The 19,736-nt window shown below is 40.7% G+C and overlaps 4 protein-coding genes across 6 annotated transcripts; 2 read left to right on the top strand and 2 right to left on the bottom strand.

Moving 5' to 3' along the window:
• The first annotated feature begins 92 nt into the window (after positions 1-92).
• mecr (mitochondrial trans-2-enoyl-CoA reductase) lies at positions 93-3,717 on the top strand. Of its 2 annotated transcripts, none has more exons than XM_020654049.3 (10): positions 93-420; positions 912-1,009; positions 1,201-1,332; positions 1,416-1,559; positions 2,413-2,515; positions 2,779-2,881; positions 2,988-3,061; positions 3,159-3,214; positions 3,316-3,388; positions 3,474-3,717. In XM_020654049.3, exons 1-10 carry the CDS (start codon positions 224-226, stop codon positions 3,487-3,489), a joined length of 996 nt encoding a protein of 331 aa, XP_020509705.2. In that variant the 5' UTR covers positions 93-223; the 3' UTR covers positions 3,490-3,717. The 2 variants fall into 2 exon arrangements, with proteins under 2 accessions (XP_020509705.2, XP_020509704.2); XM_020654048.3 differs by having other exon boundaries at positions 94-420; positions 3,154-3,214.
• smpdl3b (sphingomyelin phosphodiesterase acid like 3B) lies at positions 3,708-6,709 on the bottom strand. The gene is made up of 8 exons (XM_065957790.1): positions 6,577-6,709; positions 6,243-6,456; positions 6,020-6,117; positions 5,770-5,913; positions 5,487-5,656; positions 5,042-5,222; positions 4,747-4,880; positions 3,708-4,623 (listed from the first exon to the last, which is right to left on the bottom strand). Exons 1-8 carry the CDS (start codon positions 6,635-6,637, stop codon positions 4,261-4,263), a joined length of 1,365 nt encoding a protein of 454 aa, XP_065813862.1. The 5' UTR covers positions 6,638-6,709; the 3' UTR covers positions 3,708-4,260.
• rpa2 (replication protein A2) lies at positions 6,564-13,402 on the top strand. Of its 2 annotated transcripts, none has more exons than XM_029281228.2 (9): positions 6,564-6,693; positions 8,160-8,254; positions 8,499-8,600; positions 9,422-9,535; positions 10,110-10,184; positions 10,588-10,704; positions 11,055-11,177; positions 11,769-11,863; positions 12,988-13,402. In XM_029281228.2, exons 1-9 carry the CDS (start codon positions 6,630-6,632, stop codon positions 13,073-13,075), a joined length of 873 nt encoding a protein of 290 aa, XP_029137061.1. In that variant the 5' UTR covers positions 6,564-6,629; the 3' UTR covers positions 13,076-13,402. The 2 variants fall into 2 exon arrangements, with proteins under 2 accessions (XP_029137061.1, XP_020509706.1); XM_020654050.3 differs by lacking the exon at positions 6,564-6,693 and adding an exon at positions 7,830-7,988.
• Positions 13,403-14,194: 792 nt separating this feature from the next.
• On the bottom strand, positions 14,195-19,470 carry themis2 (thymocyte selection associated family member 2). Its single transcript, XM_020654043.3, has 6 exons — positions 19,316-19,470; positions 18,780-18,920; positions 18,271-18,696; positions 16,179-17,383; positions 15,823-15,940; positions 14,195-15,160 (listed from the first exon to the last, which is right to left on the bottom strand). The coding sequence occupies exons 1-6, from the start codon at positions 19,416-19,418 to the stop codon at positions 15,036-15,038; spliced, it is 2,118 nt and encodes a 705-aa protein (XP_020509699.2). The 5' UTR covers positions 19,419-19,470; the 3' UTR covers positions 14,195-15,035.
• Between the last annotated feature and the right edge of the window lie 266 nt (positions 19,471-19,736).

Raw genomic sequence — 19,736 nt, 5'->3', positions numbered from 1 at the left:
GAGATTATTGGGCAATACTGTACCATACAAGGTTAGAGGGAGCGAACATCCGGGTTTGTCCACTTGGGGCGCTGTTCTCTGTTTATATTTTCAATGAGACAACCCCCATGCTTGAAATCCAAACATGGCCGCACAGTAAGAGCTATGCAAGCAAACCCACATTTCAAATGAAAACCATTACCAGCCAGTTGTGTTGTCCTTTGACGATAATTCCCGAGTCGTGATGTGGCTGCCACTTCAAGCAGTCTGCTGGAGGAGCAAGACATTCTGCAGAAGAAGTTTCGTCGTTGTCCGTCATAAATGTTCAAGGCACAGGGCTAATGCTTCCGTCTGTCTCTACACTCAGTCAGCTGGACTTGCGACACAAACATGCAAGGCTCTTCTTTACAGGAAACACGGAGATCCTTCTCAAGTTGTTCAGTAAGAGTTCCTGTCTTGTACAATTATGAAACATGTGTTTTATTCGTCCACATTGTCAGGTGAGGTGAGCAGCGCTTAGGGAAGCTGCTGTCAGAAGCTCTTTGACGGGGCTTTGAGGGTTAACAAGTTGGAAGGTTTGAATGTAGAGTTGTGAAGATGTATTTATTAGCTCACCTTCGTGTGTCTTTTGATACATTTTCCAAGTGTTGCTTCTTTTTCGCCTTATTTTGTTGTAGGCCTGCACATTAGTACAGAGCTCAGTGCTGCCCCCTGAAGTCGGAGGACGGAAAACACTAACTGAGACTTGACCCTGTGGCAAGAGCCTATATTTACTGTAGAGGTCAAAAGCTCCAGCAACACTTATAATATGAACATTAACTTAATTAGACAAATGAGTTTCAACTTAAGGCTAGAAGTCGAAACATATTTTTGTTGTTTAATTCTTGATTCAATGAGCAGGTTGTTTAAACAGGTGTGTTTGGGGTTTCTAGGTTGGAGGACATAGATCTTCCCCCCTTAGGTTCAAATGATGTCCTGGTTAAAATTCTGGCTGCTCCAATCAACCCATCTGACATCAACATGATCCAAGGTTCGTTGCTCATTTTAAAACAGCCCTACTGACAGGAACAACAAAAATAAAAACAGTGCAACGCAATATTTGTTTTTGCTGTGCTAAGATCTGCTACCTGTCTGAGTGTGTTTTTAAGGTGCTTGTGCTATTTATTTTTTTTTAAATGTATGAAGATCTATAAGTTATCTGATGGTGTTTTTTTTTTTAAGGTACTTATGCCATCCTGCCAGACCTCCCAGCTATTGGGGGTAACGAGGGAGTGGCACAGGTTTCAGAGGTGGGCAGCCAGGTAAAGTCCCTGAAAGCCGGAGACTGGGTTATCCCAAGAGATGCTGGTCTAGGTAAAATAAAGCTTTAAATACAATACTTGTAACAAATGCCTCCAACATTTTAATTTCAATGTTCATTACCTTTGTGTGAGCAGGAATGTGGAGGACAGAGGCAGTATTAGCCGAGGACGACGTCATCTCACTGCCCAGTAACGTTCCTTTGTTGAGTGCTGCTACACTGGGAGTGAATCCCTGCACTGCCTTCAGGATGCTGTCGGACTTTGAAGATCTTAGGCCAGGTAATTATTGCCACACACGGGGTCATGTTATTATTGTTCTTACAAAGACTACAAAGCTATAGGTTACCTATACAGGAAGTTGATTTATTTTGCTGATGTTTGTTTATTTGTTTCTTTAGCAACCAGATTGATTCAACCATTAAGCCCCCTGATGGTGGAACCACTTATGAATAGCATTAAAACGCATATTTTGAAAGAATAGGAATATTTATTTTTATCGATTTTGCTTCAATAGACCATTTAAAAACAAAGTTGTCCTTATTATAGTGAATGAATTCAAATGCTCTGCCTTGATAAGTTTTATTGGCCGGTGTGTTGCACTTATAGTATTCACTTAATATCAAGCAAACTCGTGGACATGGTTTGTATAGAAGATATATTTAAACATAAGTGCATTTTCTACACAGACATGGAAAGAAAAGCGAGAAAATAGAAAGAAAAGCAACGGAGCAGACTGACTTAACAAAAATGTAATAAAGTAAAAATAAATGAATAAATAGTGAGCCTTGGTTTGTTCTACTCTAATAGCGTTTATGTATTTATTTTTGTCTTTGTGGTCTCAACCATCTGCTTCTGGCTTCAGTTCAGCTCAAGTACACGCACATCTTCGCTCTTTGTTGATCTACATTTTCCCCTTTATTAAATCTGTGTCTTCCATTGTGACTAAAAGACGTCACCTAAATTCCTTATCCTATGTGCTATTCTCTCCATATTATACATTTCATTAATTGTTCCTTTCAAACTCGTAGACCCATGCTGGGACGACATATCTGAGTATACTGATGGAAAATCTCCAAAAACATGCCGTCTTTCCCATCATGTTACATTTTCCCTCATCTGGCTGTCCTTTCAGGTGACTCTGTGATCCAGAATGCAGCCAACAGTGGAGTCGGACAGGCTGTTATACAGATCGCTGCTGCAAGGGGAATAAACACTATCAACGTTATCAGAGACAGGTGAACCCAGTCATTTTAGATTAACCCTTTAATGACTCACCTTTTTTTTTTTTTTTTTTTTTTTTTTTCTACAAATTGTGGTTGAATCACTGGTTACATTCCACTTTTCTTTTCTGACAAAATATATTACCGGTTGCGTGTTTTCCATTAGCTCTGGTTTTCAGTGTTTCTGTAAGACGCACTTCATGTCATTTTGAGTTTCTTTATGTGCAAGAAATCATAGCTGCAATCAACTTCCTCATTGTGTCTCTCCTTTTAAAAAGGCCAGAGTTCACCCAGCTCAGTGATAGGCTGAAGGCCATGGGTGCAACTCATGTGATCAAAGAAGAAGCACTTAGGCGGCCTGAGATTAAGGAACTGTTCAAGGTCTGTGGTTCTTGAAGACAAGTTAAAAGATACAGTCATGCCACTATGGCTATTGGTTATTAGACACAGTCCCAGTGTCATTGTGTTGTGTTTGTCTTTCAAATAGATCTGCCCAAAGCCGAAACTGGCTCTAAATGGAGTCGGAGGCAAAAGTGCAACAGAACTGCTCCGTCATCTCAAGTGAGGCTGCTGAGTTGTTCCTGTTTACAAGATATAACATTTATACTTAAGAGAAGTCTGATAATGATATCTGATTTTTCTATGTATTCAAGATTAGGAGGATCTATGGTGACGTATGGCGGGATGGCCAGACAGCCAGTTACTGTCCCTGTGGTAAAATGAAAACCTCATACATCCTCCCAGATTTATTATGTCACATAGAAGCTTGTTTTCAGATTCCACAGTACACTGAACATCTTTCCCCCCCCCCCCAGAGTGCCCTTATATTCAAGGATGTGAAGGTTCGAGGATTTTGGGTCACACAGTGGAAGAGAGACCACTCAAAAGGTGAGACTGTACGAAGCGTCCTCTCTAACAGCTCAAGTTCACAAGAAACGTCTATTCAATTAATTGAATGATTTTTCCTTCGTAGATGGAAGTGCATTTAGAGCCATGCTGGATGAACTGTGCAGCCTCATACAGCATGGAAAGCTGACAGCGCCCGCCTGCACCGAGGTGAACCTGCAAGACTACAGCAGCGCTCTGAACACAGCCATGCAGCCTTTCACTTCAGCTAAACAGGTCCTGATCATGTGAAGTAACCGACTGCCTCTTTATCTAATACACTGCTAAAGCACATGTTCAATAAATGTGACCTGAAGCAGGCTCAAAGTCCAGTAAGCATGATTTTATTTACTGACAGTTGAAGCTCATTACATTTTCATATAGTTTTACAAGATAACAGAAAGCGTTACAGAACCCAGATAATTCAGCTTTGTCTGAGATATTTAGTGACAGGTTGAATTGTTTCTAAGTTACATGAACATGAGTCGGTGTTGAGGATATGTATCAACAGATTGACTGTTGTGATTATGCTAATAAGGCAATAAATAACTGTTTATACTAAACTCTGGTTAGGGGAACAAAAAAAAGTCCAGATTTAAAGCAGAATATCACTTTTGAATGTACTTTAGCGTCTTGAGCTCATAATATTCAATCACTTCCCGTAAACCAAGGGGAAGAGGCCACACTACAGATTTCTGGAGGCAAAGGTTGCTTCCTCCTAACTCAAGTACATGACTCACTTCACCATATATGTCGTGATTTAAACATTACAATTAAAAATGCTCTTTTAATGTTCTTTATTATGAATTTAAGTGTATCTTCCCATAGTCTCCATGATGCTTCAATAATAACCTTCAAAAGAAAAAAGAAAATCATCAGTGATTTGCTAACAGCAGACTTACAGCCACTGAGAGGACCGACAGTAACCCCCCATAAATGGCAGCTGCCCCTTCTTTTACCACACAGCCTTCATAGCTTTCAAAGTTTACCTCTCGGGCTGCACACACGTGGTCAACACGGCAGTCGCTGTCACACTCTGTCAGGTCATAGCTGACAGAGTTAAAGTCATAGTACTTCTGTAGGTAGCAGCGGTCGTTAGCGATGCGCTCCAGAGCCTTATGCATGGAGGACGGTGAAGCGTCTGGCACTCTGAAGCTCTCTGTAAAGCGATACTCCTTCTCCCAGCGTCCCCCGGCCGCATTAGCATAAGTCAGGTTCAGGTAGTAGGTCACCACATCCTGAGTGTTTTTTGTACAAAACGGAAACCAAAACAATAAAATGGTTAGGCATGTTTGTTGAGCAGCATAAAAAGGGTTTCTAAAGATTCTGAAAAGAAGTTACAAAGACTATCTTTGACTTACTTTGACCAGGAGTGTTTGGGTGTCATATTCAAAGACACGAATCCCAGGGTTATTGGCTCCATCCACCACTCCAGGAAGTGTTGTCTTCCAGGGCGTGACGCCGGGGCTGAGGAACATGGTACTGACAGGAGAGCCTACAGAGACAAGAAGGCCATTTCCTCTTATTACCAACATTTCATGAACCAAAATGTAATCCGGACTCCTAATTCAAGAGTTTTTGTGCATCACAGACACGAGACTGAAAAGCCAACCTCAGACATTTGTAGAAGATGTAGAAATTAAAGTCTGAGCATACCCGCTGAGTCGTAGAACATCCTGAAGCTATCAGTGTGATGATGGCCGAAGAACTGTCCAAGTATAACCGAATGATGTTTCTGAATTAAATCCAAGTACTGTTTGTTGAATTTAGGTGTGAACCAGGGCTTACTTCTCTTCTTCTCAAAGAAACCGGGGGGAACGTGGCCAATGATGTACACCTGTGCAGACAAACGGTTGATAATTTAGCCAACAGTATTGCAATTGATCTTGTAGCAAAGCTGGATGCAGATTTAGGGAGTGTCTGGTTATGAAAGTTACAATTGTTTCCATGACATTATTGCTATTAAAGGGGATGTAAATTGAAAGTGTTCTTCCTGTTTACCCTGGTAACCAGTCAAAAGAGGAATAGTTAGTCATTACACACAAAAAGATTCACTGCCCATCTTGCAGTAATTCAGAGATGGACAGACAAGATGCTTTGCCTTTTCTTTGTTGGTGGCAGCTTCTGTAAGAACTTGGTCCGCCCAGCTAAACTGGTCCGCTGGGTCTTCCATGTTCTCAGTCACTTTGTTCTGGTCATAGTAGAGATTAGTGTTGAGGACCAGCATCCTAAATCCTGTTCGTTGCAGAAGCTTTTCGGTATAATATCCACCTTTGGAAAGCAAAAAAATAAACAAGTAAAGGCATGAAAGAAGTAGTGGGGTCTGTTGACTTGATAAAAATCAAAAGAAGAAATTTTGGAGTACCAAAGGAGTCTCTGCTGACCTTTTTTAAATGTATTTTGGGACTCTGGATGCAGCCAGTCCTTCCACATTTCTGCTATTCGGTCATACATTTGGTTTGGGCCTACGGGAAGTTGGCTCTTTGGGTGGTAGTCATGGTTACCCAGTGCGGAATACACTTTAGTACCTAAGGAATGCAGTTATTCAAAGATTGTATCTTTTATATTAGTTAATCAGCTCATTTCTGATGTCCTTTTCCCTCAAGCATTAATGTATCTGGACCTCTTACTTACTTGGAAACACCTGGTTTAGGATGTGGGTAAGGTTGCTGATAATTTCGAGCACTGCTTCTTTTCCCAGGTCCTCATTGGGTACATGTGGTGTATCATCTCTGACAAAAAAAAAAATACAAAAATGAGTACTACAAAGCATGGTGCCTTGTACAAAACAAATAAACTTGGGGCAGTTAGATCTGGATCTCTTAATTCAATCAATTAATCTTATGCGCCAACCCACCCTGTCCATACGATGAAGTCAGGGTCTGGAAGAATATCCTTCATGGCATACACAGACGAGTTGATAAGGTGCCATGGTGAGTCACAAACAAAGTCTCCAAATGCCCCAGCATTGGTTGCAGGACGTTTACCACTTGATGCGCACACAAGTTCAGGATTATCTGTCAGCTTGTATGTTGGGTCCAAGTGCTGATCCGTGATGTGCCAGAAGGTTCCTGGATAAAAAAAAAAAAAACGATGCGTAATTGCGCTCATGAAGTTGCCTCTGCACTATAAGAGATGTTGTTTTTTTTCCCCCTTCTTCTTTTTTAAATGAAGTTATTTTTGGCATTTACCTGATAGCGCAAGAGTATCTTTAAACAACAGACAAGACAGGAGCAGCCTTACTATGGACATGTCAAAGTCTTTGAAGAAAGCAAACAACAGGCAAAAGTCACGTCCAGGTTTGAGAGGTAAGTCTGTAAAGGGCAAAGCAAGATAAGACACAGCACTTCATGACGCGTCTTTGGCCTAAAGGCGGTCCGTATTCCCTGTTTGGCATTGGCTACACAGGTTACAAGTTAAAACACACGAGATTTTTTTTCTGTATTAAATGAAGAAGTTGCAACTCCAATAGATTTACCAAATACCATAAAAGGCCTCACACATAAACTAATCCGGGAACTACAGTGCAGTAATACTTCTATTTTTATGTGCATGGGCTAAAGATAAAATCCCAGGCTACTGTAACAGTCGCCCTCTTAAATTTGCCTAATGCATGTTTCGATTGACTTCACATGTTTCTATTTCTATTTTTATTTTTTTTAACTTTAAATGTTTTATTTATCTGAATAAGCCTAAAGAAAATGCCAGCGGGTTGTGGCCGGTTGTGGCATTTGATAAACTTGAGACGTGTTGCCTTTGGGTGATGCTTGTAATTCCGAAACGCAAAGGTTGTTCTTGGAATAGACTGTAGCGAGGGGGTTTCTTTTTAACTGCTGTTAAATTACAACGAAATATTTTAAGTAAGACGTTTACCGTTGAATAGCATAGATATGTTAGATTAAAATATTTTAAACCTATAAAATAATGCCTATCGTTATCTTTGTAAAGATGACTGAACGTTTTTGCAACTTGGTGTTCATAAACGGATACGTTTATTGAAATGTTTAACCTAATTATTTAGAACCCGGGTGTGTTTTTCCTTGCTGTCGTACATGTTCACTCAGCATTTGACAAGATAACGATAGTAGATTAAGTGAGCACACCACAGACTGTCAACAGGTTGAGAGCGTTAAATGAGTGAGAAGAACCATAGGTGAGAACCACAACGCAGCACTTCGTTGTTATGTGTGCCCCGAGTAATGTCTGTCAGGTTGTCCTTTTCCAAATGGTGGGAGACTAGAACCAACCAGAGCACTACATGTAAACCAAATGTGGGCTATAAAGACGCTTATTGTCTATTTGGGGCATCACTCAAAAATTTGTGTACGGATGTTTGCGATAAAGGCGCTATTTCAATTCATCATGAGAGAAACCACTGCCTGACAAGCATAAAGTAGGGCTGAAAGTCGATCCCCAAATCCGCGTAGACTTCGCGGGACTTCTACCACGCGCATGCGTTGTATATTGAGTTTGGCGCGCGGGACTATCCAAGAAAGACGTCAACAGAAACAACGTGCGGCTGTTATCCCTGCTTCACTGTCATAAAACGTTTTAGATTTTATTTAACTAAATTATTTACGAGCTGCCATGATGTGGAATCAGGGTGAGTCTAGTGCCCTCACTGTTTTGTTCTAAACTTGGTTATGCAAGCGGCTAACATTAGCTTGGCTGCAGAGTTTGAGTAGCTCTGTTACTGCTAGGAGTAACAATGAGTCTTAAATGGGATGTCGACGAAAGGTTTGGTCGTCTGTTAAATACCCTTTTGCTCTTTCAGGAGGGTACACCGCAACGAGTACGGTCGGAGGGTACACACAGTCTCCTGGAGGCTTTGCGTCACCGTCCCTATCCCAGGGAGGAGACAAGAAAGGGGTTTGTAATGAAGTCTAACACACAAGAGCTTCATAATAAACAAGAAAGTTAAAACACAGTGAGCAATAACATTGTGCTTATTATTAATCAGTTAACAGTATCATACCTTCTAGTATATTCACATTTGAGTAGATTAAGTATCAATCTGTTTTTTTGCTTAGCCCTCACACCCATTTACCTAATTTTGCACATATCCTTTGAGTCCTCAATCTTTTGTGTGTTTGTGTGTGTGTTTATTTTGCAGAGAACTCGTGCCAACCAGATTATCCCCTGCACAGTATCACAGCTGATGTCTGCTGCTCAGGCTGACGAGGCTTTCCGAGTAGGAGATGTGGAGGTTGCCCAGGTAATCTGTAGAAAAGCAGGAACTGCTGCAGATCATGACGTGACCTCCAAAACCTTAAAGGCCAAACATTGCAAAAGTCAAATATGAGTGTTTGGCGGTAGGACATTTTGATACACAATCGAGAGCGCTGGGAAAATATTCACGATGGTGTTGTGTTGAGAATAAGAATCATCCACTGGTGTTTTACTGAATCGGACTTTACAAGCGAGTAGGAATGTAACGATTCACTCAACTCACCATACGATACGATTCACAGTACTGGGTTCACGATACGATTCCTTCAAGATTTATTTTACAAACTGACACTAAAGACAAATGATGAGATTACTGAAAACGATTCCTTTAATTCTGTCATGAGATCGCCGATGCACCTCGTCATCTCTTTGGCTCTTGCACTCATTTAGGGCGAGCAGGGCTGTAAACCCGCTTGTCAGTGTTGTTTGGCCTTTTAATGGCCTTCATACTATATTTCTAGCAACAAATGAAATGACTGGAGATTCTCATTGTCGTGTCAGGTTTAATGCTGCATCATGCTCGGTGTGCTATTTGTGTAGTACCCCATCTTCTTTGTCTTGTCTGTTATCTTTTCACCGCTTTCACTTCCTGTCTCGGGGATGCTGTGCCTGCCTCGCAGTTAATCTTTACATCCCCACCACTCTCGTGCATTTTTGCATATTTCGTGCAGAATAATGTTGCGGCTCCACATTAGGCCTAATTGAAGGAGATGTGCATTTACACAAAACGTGATACATTGCATATAAGTCGTTGTCATAAGAATTTGTTGATTTCACCATTAACGTTTACATTTTTTTCATTCAAAGGTGACCATTGTGGGTGTTATCCGGAGCACAGACAAATCCATGACCAACATCCAGTACAAGGTGGATGACATGACCGGTGCTCCCATGGATGTGAAGCAGTGGGTGGACACAGAGGTCAGTGAGGGGGGGCTTTTACCCGTGCACATAATCTAAACATAAGTTTCAGGGTTGTTGTTTTTTTTTTTTTTTTTTTTTTTTTAAATTATGAAGCACAGTCAAGCAAGCAAGCAAGATGGATGGCTCATTAGTCTTCTAAAAATATAAACCTGTGACTGACTAAATGAATACTTATAAGGCTGCGCTGTAGGTTAGGGGGTTCATTTTCAGATGATGTGATGATTGACAGTGTCAAGAATAACTCCTTCTCTCCACTTTGGTCGAGCAATGAATTTCACTTCTCAGTTTTTAGCTTCAGTATTAACGGAATGAGGTTTGCATGCTTCATATTAATGGTAAATGCTGATAATAAATAAATCTACACAAAGACAGCAAGTTTACTACTATCAATAAGACTGTAAGATCAAGCCCAAGGCCCACTGTGTAATGTTGATAATTCGTCATGAGAATGTGCTTGATCTACACTTAAAAAAAAAAGCCAAATGGCGCTTTGTTATGCCTTTCTTTAAAATTGTAGCATATGTTGTGTTTCTCTTTCAATTTTACAAATGAAGTCTTCTGGTTTGTATAGGACCCCAGTGTGGACAGCACTGTCCTGCCCCCAGGCACATATGTCAAAGTCTCCGGCAATCTGCGCTCCTTTCAGGTGAGTTTTCTGACCTTGACTCCTCTTCTAAGTACCCAGGAACGACAAAGAACTTAACTTTACGCTCCCCTGTGAGGTTGTTTAACCATTTCCATTTTGATTTGCTTTCAGATTTCAACTTTCCACATGAATGTTTTATGTTTTGCAAGTTGTTTCCTCCCCCTAAATTATAGCTTTTCTTAATATTATATTTACAAGTTTTACAAGAAGACAAGTCCTGCTGACAAACATGCCATTTGTTTTTTTTTGTTTTTTAAATGTTGTTTATACATTAACGTTTCCGTCTTGGGAGGATGTGCAGAGAAGTCATGTGGTACTTCTTTGTTTAAAATTCTGTGTGAATTCAGTTTCTTCAGACTTTCTGAGGGTGTGAGTAAGTGTCTCTGACTTCCTGTCTCAACAGAACCACAGATCTGTTGTGGCGTTTGGTGTCAGGCCCCTGGAGGATATGAATGAAATCACCTCACACATGCTAGAGGTGGTGCAAGCTCACATGGCGCTCAACAAATCCCAAACCATGGTGAGAAATGTTTAGCAGCATTAATCACTTGTTTTAAATGCAGAATGTGAGGTCAGGTCACACACCAGCTCTTTTTTTTTAATACTACCTTTGTAAGGGTCCTTTTTTGAAGTACTGACCAAATAAGTAGCGGTGGAAACATGGCATCATTCTGACAATGTTGATAAACTGACGTGAAGCTGAAGGTTATCACATTCAAGTTCAAATCTGTTGTGTCAGCTTCTTTGAAACCTGACGTGAAGCAGTCTTTTTCCATTCAGTTGACGCATTGTAGTCTAATTGACGTTTGTCACATTTCTAAATAATGATGTAACCGAAAACATTTCAACAGCATTTGGTTTACCTTTCAGCCCGCAGCAGGAGGAATGAACAGCAATGTCACACCCATGTCACGACCTGACACAGGAAGCATGGGAGGTAGCTATGTGGGTGCTATGGAGATGAACAACGGGCTAAGCGGTAATCAGAATCAGGTGGGTCTATAGTTAAAGTATAAAATGTGTACACTAAAGAAAGCAATACTTTTGGAGAGGTAAACTCCAATGATTTATGTACCCAAATTCATGTGAAAGTTTACAACAGACATAACAAAGCTAAGTTCAAGAAATGAATGGACATGATGTTAAATAAGAACAAGACTATTTGAACTGTTTAAATATCAGGGGTGTGTGTCTTCCTGAATTCCTGACTTAGCGCCCTGAAAAGTGAACTCACACGACTTGAATTATACTTAAATTAATCATCGTGTGAAAATGTGCTTGATGAACACTAAACAAGAAAAAAGCCTTGATCATAATTATAAAATGATGCGTTTCTTTTTTAACAAGTCACGTCCCTGGATCGTGAGAATTGACACAGAACAAATGAACCGGCACTTCATGTTGCGTACTGTGTCTAACTTCCTCTTTCCCATACTGAGGTGAATTACTAGAAAATAACTGGCTAAGAAAAAGAAGAAACGCTTTCAGAAAAGAAAAAAAGTAACTGTGTTGAATGATGCCCTTTTTGTTTGACGCAGTCTGTTTTTGTTTTTTTTACTACTTCAACATTTTTTGTCTCTCAAGGTGTTGTGTTTGATAAAGAGCTGTCCGGACGCACAGGGCATCAGCATCCAGGAGCTCAAGCAGAGACTGAGTGGCATCAGTCTGGCTGTCATCAAGTAAGATGTGTTCTGCTTCACCATGATAACCCTTTCATGGTGTTTTCAGTTTAGACAGTAAAGTCGGTAAATATATAAAAAAAACAGATCAGATCATCTTTGTCAATTCAGCTTCCTCTCAAAGTAACATATTCACTTTTGTTTCATTTCTCTTTTACATATGACTCTTAGTCACATTTGCTCTCTTGAGCTGCTTTAACCACAGATGTCATGAAGGCACCGTTCAGCACCATCAGAGTTTGTTTATCTAAAAGCACTCAATCAAATATTAACCTGTAGTATGAAAGGAAGACTCATCACTATTTAAATTTGTAAAGGGTAACAGTTCCACGGGGGAGAAACCCAAGAATCCTTTCCAGGAAACAAATCAGCCTCTCTGTGAGTTGTGTCAGGATGACCACTGTGAGGTTCTGTCAGGCCTGTAGTCTGTGGCAAATGTTAAACACATGAGGGGAACGTAGTTCTGCTGGTAAACCTCACAAAGCAAAGAGTTTTAGTTGTTCAGTGAGTATTTTCTTGTTTTATTTCACACGTTATCCTAATCTTTTTTTTTTTTTTTTTTTTTTTAAGGTTTTACAGCCATCTAACTAGAGAGACAGATTCATTCTTTGTCTCAAACAATAGTCAGGTGTCTACATGTATTTTAAACCAGTTTTCTCAGTGTAATAATTCCTTATATATCAGTGTTTCCCACACATAGACAAGAGAGCAGAGAAGAGAAAGAGTGCAGGCACGTGTGGAACCTCAGAGCGCACAGAATATTAAACTGAGCATGAGCCCTCGTCGGCTCCATGCAACATGAGAAACCTAATGAACTTCCTCAATGTTAACCTCACAGACTTATCTCTGCAGAAGAACAAGAACAGCAGGGTTTGAGAATCGTCTTATCCCAGTTTGAAACTTAGAAATATCAGTTTTACTTTTTTGCAAAACGGATGATTCTCTGAAGCCGTTAATTATTCTAAAAAAAAAAAAAAAAAAAAAAATCTGGATGAACTGTCCATTGGACATGTGATTAGAAGGTACATTAACAGTAGAAATTTAATTTTTTGATTGAATTGAATGAGAAAAATTTGAATTAGCATGACTTGAAATGAAAAAAAAAGTATTTTGTTCTCTTTCAGGCAAGCAGTGGAATTCCTAAGCAATGAAGGACACATCTTTTCCACCATCGATGAAGACCACTACAAATCAACAGACAACGATGAATAGATCTCCTTAGCACCTGTTGGGTTACTTTTTTTTGGATTAAATAGTATAGATTTTATAGCACAAAGCTAACAGCTAAATATAAACCTCTGGTGCAACCTTATAGGTCTCTCTTACTGTTCTGTGGTTGGTGTTAGTTGAAGATCACATGGTTAAGGTTTGGTGGGGTTAACACATCCTGCATCCCTGAAGACGCTTCTGCTACTCTGTGAAATCTCCCCCTTTTCTTTGTAAAGCTTTTTGTACTTTTAAAGACTTGGAACACAAGCACTCAGTTTATTATTGTCTCTGTAACGAACCTTTTGCCAGAATAAAAAGACTTCACGGAAACCTTCAGGACATCTTCTGTTTCAAATACACTTAACACTTTGAATAAATATCCCTTCATCATGAAGTCCATGCAGTGAGTATGGAAATATACAAGCCAATCGTCTGATGGTTTCTAATTTTTTGTAAATCACCGCCTTTCACCAACACCTACAATGATGTAAAAATAAACCTGCAAATGTATTCAGCTCTGAAAAAACAGGAATTGCTGACTTGCGTTTACAGTTTAAGTTGTGGAACCACAAACTGAATTTGTGTATGACCAACTGTGTCTTGTGTAGTGTTTTTTTTTTTTTTTTTTTTAAATGTATTTAGTTCAAAATATACTCAAGAAAAATACATATTTTTTTCTATTAATTTAAACTTACCACAAATGGCAATATTAAATATGAGTGTTATCTCTATATGCCCCCATATCAAAATTCTCTAAAACCTTTATTTAATGTAAGTAAACTAACTCAACATACTGCAAGTCAACAGCATGTTTACGTTGGGCAGTCCCAACAACACACCTTTTCAGCGACCAAATAAACAGGATTTGAGACAACCTGTAACATCATTGTGTGCTCTCAGTTCATTAATTTGTTGTGACACCTGGTGAAACTTCTGCTATTCCTAGCCAGAGCTGGGTGCAGAAGTGGCAGAGCTGGCAATTTGCTGTGTTTGTGGTAAGAACTGCTGCCTGTGCAAAAAAAAGAAACCGTATTTGATCCCTTTCTGTTCGAGTTTGCATGTATACTGTATGAGTTTGAAAAAATCCACTAAGTGCTTATACATAGAATCCAATACAACCAGTTTGACGTTTATACAAGTGCCTTTTTTTTTATTCATTCTCAGGTCATTGTTAACTCTACTTCGTCTTCTTAACAAAAATATATCCATATGCAAAGCTACAAGCTGCAGCCGCCAAAACTACAATAATGTTCAACACACTACTTTCTGACAAGTTTAAATACAAACGTCCTACATCTGTCACATTCTAACACAGCCATAAATAGTACAGCAGAAGCTTCTGTGTGAAGTACATGGCACAGCTACAGCCGCCTAATGCCTAAAAAGGACTGGTGTGACTCGGAGCAGAGAGAGATACACGGTTAGCACGGAATGAAGACCAAAGATGACCACATGAGAAGCAGGGGGGTGTGGCCTCGATATGAAATCATTGTGTGATTGAGTGAACTTTTCCCAAGTATTTCCCCTTAACTGAATTATGTCACCCTCGTTCATCTGCCTTGTGTCCTTCTAGTTTAACCAAGTCACCAGTGCATTAAAAACTGTTCTCTACTTTGTTTCCAGTCATCAAAACCTCTACAGATATCAACATGCAAAAGAATGATGTGCTCACATGTGCAGTTAGGCAGATGAATGTAAACTTAAATATCAAGGCTTAACAAAACCCTTAAAAATAATTACACACACGACATTCAAACCATTATCTTTACAACAATATTTAGGATTCCATGTATAGTTTGATCGGTCAGACTGTAGAGTCTCAACATAAAACGATGCCTATGTAAGAATAACATTACTCAACATAGAAAAGCTTAAAAAACTGCAATATAAAATGTTCCTGAATTCTTTCCTCACTTGTCCCGATGAGATAAGCTACTTGGCTGTTGCAGCTTGGCACAATGTGTTAGAAGAATACGACACTCTCCTGCGCCGTCTTCATCATTGCTAACAGAGACTCATCCACGATTTCATAGTCGTGGTCGCTGTCCACGTCTGCTTCCACGTCTGCTTCCACGTCACACAGCGGCACTGAGGGAGGGAGGGAGGAAGGGAGGGAGGGAGGGGGGGGGGGGGGGTGAAGAGAGAGATCTTATGGTTTATTGAGCAGTAAAACTCAAAACTAAACTATTCCATCAGAAGACAAAAATCAATAGGCTATTGAATGGAGACAAAGCCTGACATAGAGCTCGGAAAACGTGTGATAAAGCATCAATTTGCTTGGGATAATGCACACCAAGTGTATCATTATAGAAGAAATAAACCCTCCTGGATATGAAACTGTCACAAAACATAAGGATTTTGTAATTTCCTTAAGTTGTAATGGTTTAACTATAACATTGATTTCATCAGCTAAAGAAAATAGTAAATTCTAAAGTTGGAACTGTGTCCAAAATATCTGTAGCCTTTCTTAAAAGTAGCCTCCTTAGCTGTTGTGGTTCACCTTCGACTCAACATTTACACTGATGCTTTTATTTTGTACTAAAGTCTACAGTGCTCTTTCTCTTTTCAAGAATGACCACTGGTAGAAAAACATTGGGCTTGGGCTGAGTGCCACAGCGGTAGTCGGGTAGCTTTGTTGCTTAGGCCCTTTCACGAGGAAAATGTGAAGATAAATCCAGAGTTTTCTGGGGAATGTTGCAACTCGAGTATGACTGACACCTGAGGGATGCAGTCTGCAGAGAAAGCCTCACCCTTTTTCCTCCCCTCCTCCCTTTGCACGTAAGTGTTTGGCAGCGCCTTGGCTGTTGTCATTTCAGGCCCAGAGTGCTTTCGGCGTGCGATTGGAGGAGGCTGATCGTCTGAGAGAGCCTGCATGGGAAAATAAGGAAACAAACATATTTATGACCCAGATGACTTATTTTTACCACGACTTAAAGAGGAAGCATCGCATATTTGCATACCCTGAGGTTTCTGACCATTTTGAGATTTCGTAGAAGTCACACTGTGAGAAAATACCTACATTTTGACTGTGGTCTTACAGAGAAACATGAGACTAGATTTTAAGGAGCTGTGTGGTTGCAAAACACACACAAGAAGCCAAACTTACTGGAGGCGGGGGCGCTGGGGGCCTTCTTTTGCTATTCAAAGTCAAATCAGCAAACTCTTTGGATGGGACGCTTTTGTCTGGTCGATGTTTGGCTTTGTCGCCCTTGGATGACTTCTTGGACGGTTTCGATTTTTTGCAAGCCTCTGAAGAAGACAGATTCCGCTTTGGTGGTCGAGGTGGAGGTGCTGCATCTGAGCCCCCCTGTTTTTGAAATTCATAAAAGAACCTGTCCGTCACCTCTGTGACTCTATCCACACAGCATTTGGGTGGTTGACCGCGGGGCCATGGAAGGGGATCTTTGGTGAAAGAGACAGACATATTAAGCCACGTGGTTGGGATTTCAAAACAGTGGTCCGGCCTGTCTAGAAGGCTGACCTGGATGACGGGCTCTAACATAGCCCCCTCTATTCGGAGACACTGAAACCCAACTAGTGGATCGGTCTCAAGTTCAGTGTCACGGCTCACCACCTTGACATCCAGCGGCAAACGAAACTCCTTCCCCAGGTCCCTGAGTTTGTACTTCTTATTTTCAGCGAGCACTTCCACAAAGTGACCCTGCATGTACAGAGGCAGAAAAACCTCCTCTCTCTCATCCTCCTGCTTGACGTTCTCTTCATCATCCTCATCGTCGTCATCTGGCTCTTGAAGGCGCAGGCACAGAAGAGCCTCAACTGACTGCTTCTGTCCCTTGTTTTCAGTAGGCAGCTCCATCCTCTCGCAGCGAACGACCTCCAGCTGTTCTCCCACACTGAGAGAAGGCAGCCCCTCCTCCTCCACCTCGTCGCAGTTCCTTGTCACACTGACTTTCAGACCCGGGGTCTGGAGCGAAGCAACGTAAAGCTGGTACACAGACTCAAACTCCCTCGGCCTTCTCCTTAATCGTCCGCCATATTGCTGAGAAACCAAAAAGTACTGCTGCATCTTTCGGCTTTTCATGCTGGATAATAAAACATAGGCTGAGGTTCCCGTCTTGTGGAAAACCAGGCTCTTACGCCGGCTGAGCTCTGGCAGCCAGCTGCTCTTGAACAGAGAGACGTTATCAGGGCTTTCCAATATCTCCACCACTACAGGGAAAGATTCAGGTGGCTGGGATAAGACTTCTGTGAGAGTGAGCGGGGTCACGAAATTCACATCCAAACTCAGCTCGGTGACGTCGACCACATCCACTTCTAAGCTGGAAGGAAACTTCAACACATTCTTCCTCACTGTCGAGAAATGAGAGAGATTACGTAAGAATTATTAATCGAAGAATTCTGATTTTACTGCTGGTTTTGAAAGCCAGACTTCAGCCTACTTCAGTGAGCTGCTCATCCCCCATGAGCCTGACCGCTGCGGGCTTACGGGCTGCCTTTTTCCTTTTTTGCTGACTTTGTTGTACTTTTTTTTTTTACCATGTTTTTCTTTTAGTTTGAGTTTCACAAGCTGTTATTGATACTTGCATGGAGTCTAATTATCTTTATATTGGTTGTGTTAATTGTAAAGAACTGCTACAAATTGCTATAATGAAAAATAAATTATTTTCAAGCTGATACTACTGACTATTTTTGCTCTTTATTTTTGCTCCATTCAATCGATTAATGCAATTGTTAAAAGATATTTGCCTCTTAAATGTAGTGGGGTGACAAAACCTGAAAACTCTGAAGTTAAGTGCAAGTACTACATATTCATGTTCAATGCAATATTTGAATGGTAAATGGACTTATCGAGCGCTTTTCTAGTCTTCTGACCAATTAAGTTGCTTTTACACTACACATCACCTTCACCCATTCACACAGACATTCATACACTGATGGCAGAGGGTGCTATACAAAGTTCCCATTAGTATATTCACAAATTCATACATTTGCATGCTGCTGGCAATGCATCTTGGTGCAATTTGGGGTTCAGTGCCTTGCCCAGAGACACTTTGACATGTGACTACAGGAGCTGGGTATCAGACCGCTAACCTTCTCATCGATGGATAACCAAATCTACCAATGAGCCACGGCTGCCCCTTGATTAAATAACTCTTTTACACACACAACATCAATCAATTCTATTCAACAGGTCAAGTCTATGTAAATCTTATGAAAATAAAGTAGTGTATTCTTACAGTTCATGATGGCGTGGACTTGATATATCGGACTGAGGATAAGTGGCTGTTCACACTTGGTGGCGTTGATGAAACGAAACTTTCGACTTCTCAGGCACGGCGAAGCCATGATCTCCTGCACAGTGAAGCACTCCTTGCTCTCACACTCCCTGAACTCCCCTTGGACAGAGAAGGGGATACACACTTCTGCAGAGGCTTCCTGTTGCCCTTGAACATGGCAGCGCACCTGATCCTCCGTGCCCTCCCGTTGCTCAATGGAGAGCACTGTCAGAGCTCTCCCGGCCCCCAGTGTGAAGTTTCCTAGGGTCATCTTGGAGCTGCAGGTGAAAGTGAAGGGAAGGCAGGATTCAAGGCCCACAGGCCTCAGGCTCAACATCTCCTCCACTGAACTGTACGGCATCTCCTCCGGAACAACTTTGAACAACCCTGAGAAACAGCAACAAGTGTCAGCGCTCAGCTATAAATATACATCTCTTCTCATGAGAATCTTATTTACAGCTCAGACCGACCTGTGTGGTTGATGGGGAGCTCAAACTTCTCTTTGTTGCTGATGTCTTCACAGCAAACTGATAAGGGCTCAATGTCAATGACTTTTATTAGATCCCCGGTAGAAAAGCACACTTCACTCCCAGAAAGTTCATATATAGACCCTAAAACAAAAGTGAGCAATAAAGAGAAAAAAAAAAAAAAACACAAGGATAAAACATCATTAATGAGCTGATAAATGAAGCATACATGTATTTCCTTTCGCTTTTCAAAACTGTGACACAATCTTATGTACCCTATTGTGACTTGTTTCTCTATTCTAACGGTATAACTGAACTTTTAAACTAACTACCTTAAATGTCATCTTTGAGGAAGAGAAGAACACAAAAACAAACACTACTGTATATAACTAGATAGAAATGGATCACACAGACAGAAACTATAAAAGCTGACATAAACGTTTTCAGAGTCACCTGAACTCAAGTAATCTCTTATCCTCTTTGTCCTCATGTACACTCACAGCTTCGGTTCAAAGTGAACGGGACAATAAAAATCCTACCTTGGAAATACACTCCAGAGCAAACTTGTAGAATTTTTGGCAGACAAGTGTTGTCCAACGAAGCAATGAGCTGCTGAAGTGGCAAAGCAGTCATGTCTGCCATCACTGCTGCCTCGGTGAGCTGTGAGCAAAAAAGAAGGCAAATGACAAGAGAAGCAAAAAAGGGAGACGTGTTCTCTGTCTAAAACCACAAAAGCAAATGAGGAAGTCACGGAAGCTTTTTGCACAATGCTTGCATTCACAGACTGAGGACAAAGATATGACTTAAGCTATATGTTATATTGTGGAGTTGTTGAAAATGTTGAGTTCTTAACCTGCAGGTAGCAGCTGGTGGCTGACAATGTGAAATTATACATACATTAAGATGTATGGCATACCTTTATATGTAATTAAGTACAAAATTTGTGTGCATTTGTGTAAA

The sequence above is a fragment of the Labrus bergylta genome, chromosome 8 (genome assembly GCF_963930695.1).
Source record: "Labrus bergylta chromosome 8, fLabBer1.1, whole genome shotgun sequence".
In the NCBI taxonomy this organism is placed as follows: domain Eukaryota; kingdom Metazoa; phylum Chordata; class Actinopteri; order Labriformes; family Labridae; genus Labrus; species Labrus bergylta.
Note: the sequence above shows the minus strand (reverse complement) of the source record. Positions and strands in the feature narration are given on the sequence as shown.

What these genes read in the sequence shown, in the direction of transcription:
- mecr (XM_020654048.3), top strand. Translation starts at nt 224, where the DNA reads ATGTGGCTGCCACTTCAAGCAGTCTGCTGGAGGAGCAAGACATTCTGC. An exon ending in CTTTGAAGATCTTAGGCCAG is followed by an intron (nt 1,560 to 2,412) that starts GTAATTATTGCC and finishes CTGTCCTTTCAG; the next exon opens with GTGACTCTGTGATCCAGAAT. An exon ending in ATCAACGTTATCAGAGACAG is followed by an intron (nt 2,516 to 2,778) that starts GTGAACCCAGTC and finishes CCTTTTAAAAAG; the next exon opens with GCCAGAGTTCACCCAGCTCA.
- rpa2 (XM_029281228.2), top strand. Translation starts at nt 6,630, where the DNA reads ATGGACATGTCAAAGTCTTTGAAGAAAGCAAACAACAGGCAAAAGTCA. An exon ending in GTCACGTCCAGGTTTGAGAG is followed by an intron (nt 6,694 to 8,159) that starts GTAAGTCTGTAA and finishes TTGCTCTTTCAG; the next exon opens with GAGGGTACACCGCAACGAGT. An exon ending in ATCAGTCTGGCTGTCATCAA is followed by an intron (nt 11,864 to 12,987) that starts GTAAGATGTGTT and finishes GTTCTCTTTCAG; the next exon opens with GCAAGCAGTGGAATTCCTAA.
- smpdl3b (XM_065957790.1), bottom strand. Translation starts at nt 6,637, where the DNA reads ATGTCCATAGTAAGGCTGCTCCTGTCTTGTCTGTTGTTTAAAGATACT. An exon ending in GACTTCATCGTATGGACAGG is followed by an intron (nt 6,118 to 6,242) that starts GTGGGTTGGCGC and finishes TTTTTTTGTCAG; the next exon opens with AGATGATACACCACATGTAC. An exon ending in CTGCCACCAACAAAGAAAAG is followed by an intron (nt 5,223 to 5,486) that starts GCAAAGCATCTT and finishes TTGTCTGCACAG; the next exon opens with GTGTACATCATTGGCCACGT.
- themis2 (XM_020654043.3), bottom strand. Translation starts at nt 19,418, where the DNA reads ATGGCAGACATGACTGCTTTGCCACTTCAGCAGCTCATTGCTTCGTTG. An exon ending in CTCTGGAGTGTATTTCCAAG is followed by an intron (nt 18,921 to 19,315) that starts GTAGGATTTTTA and finishes CTTTTGTTTTAG; the next exon opens with GGTCTATATATGAACTTTCT. An exon ending in GCTCCCCATCAACCACACAG is followed by an intron (nt 18,697 to 18,779) that starts GTCGGTCTGAGC and finishes GCTGTTTCTCAG; the next exon opens with GGTTGTTCAAAGTTGTTCCG.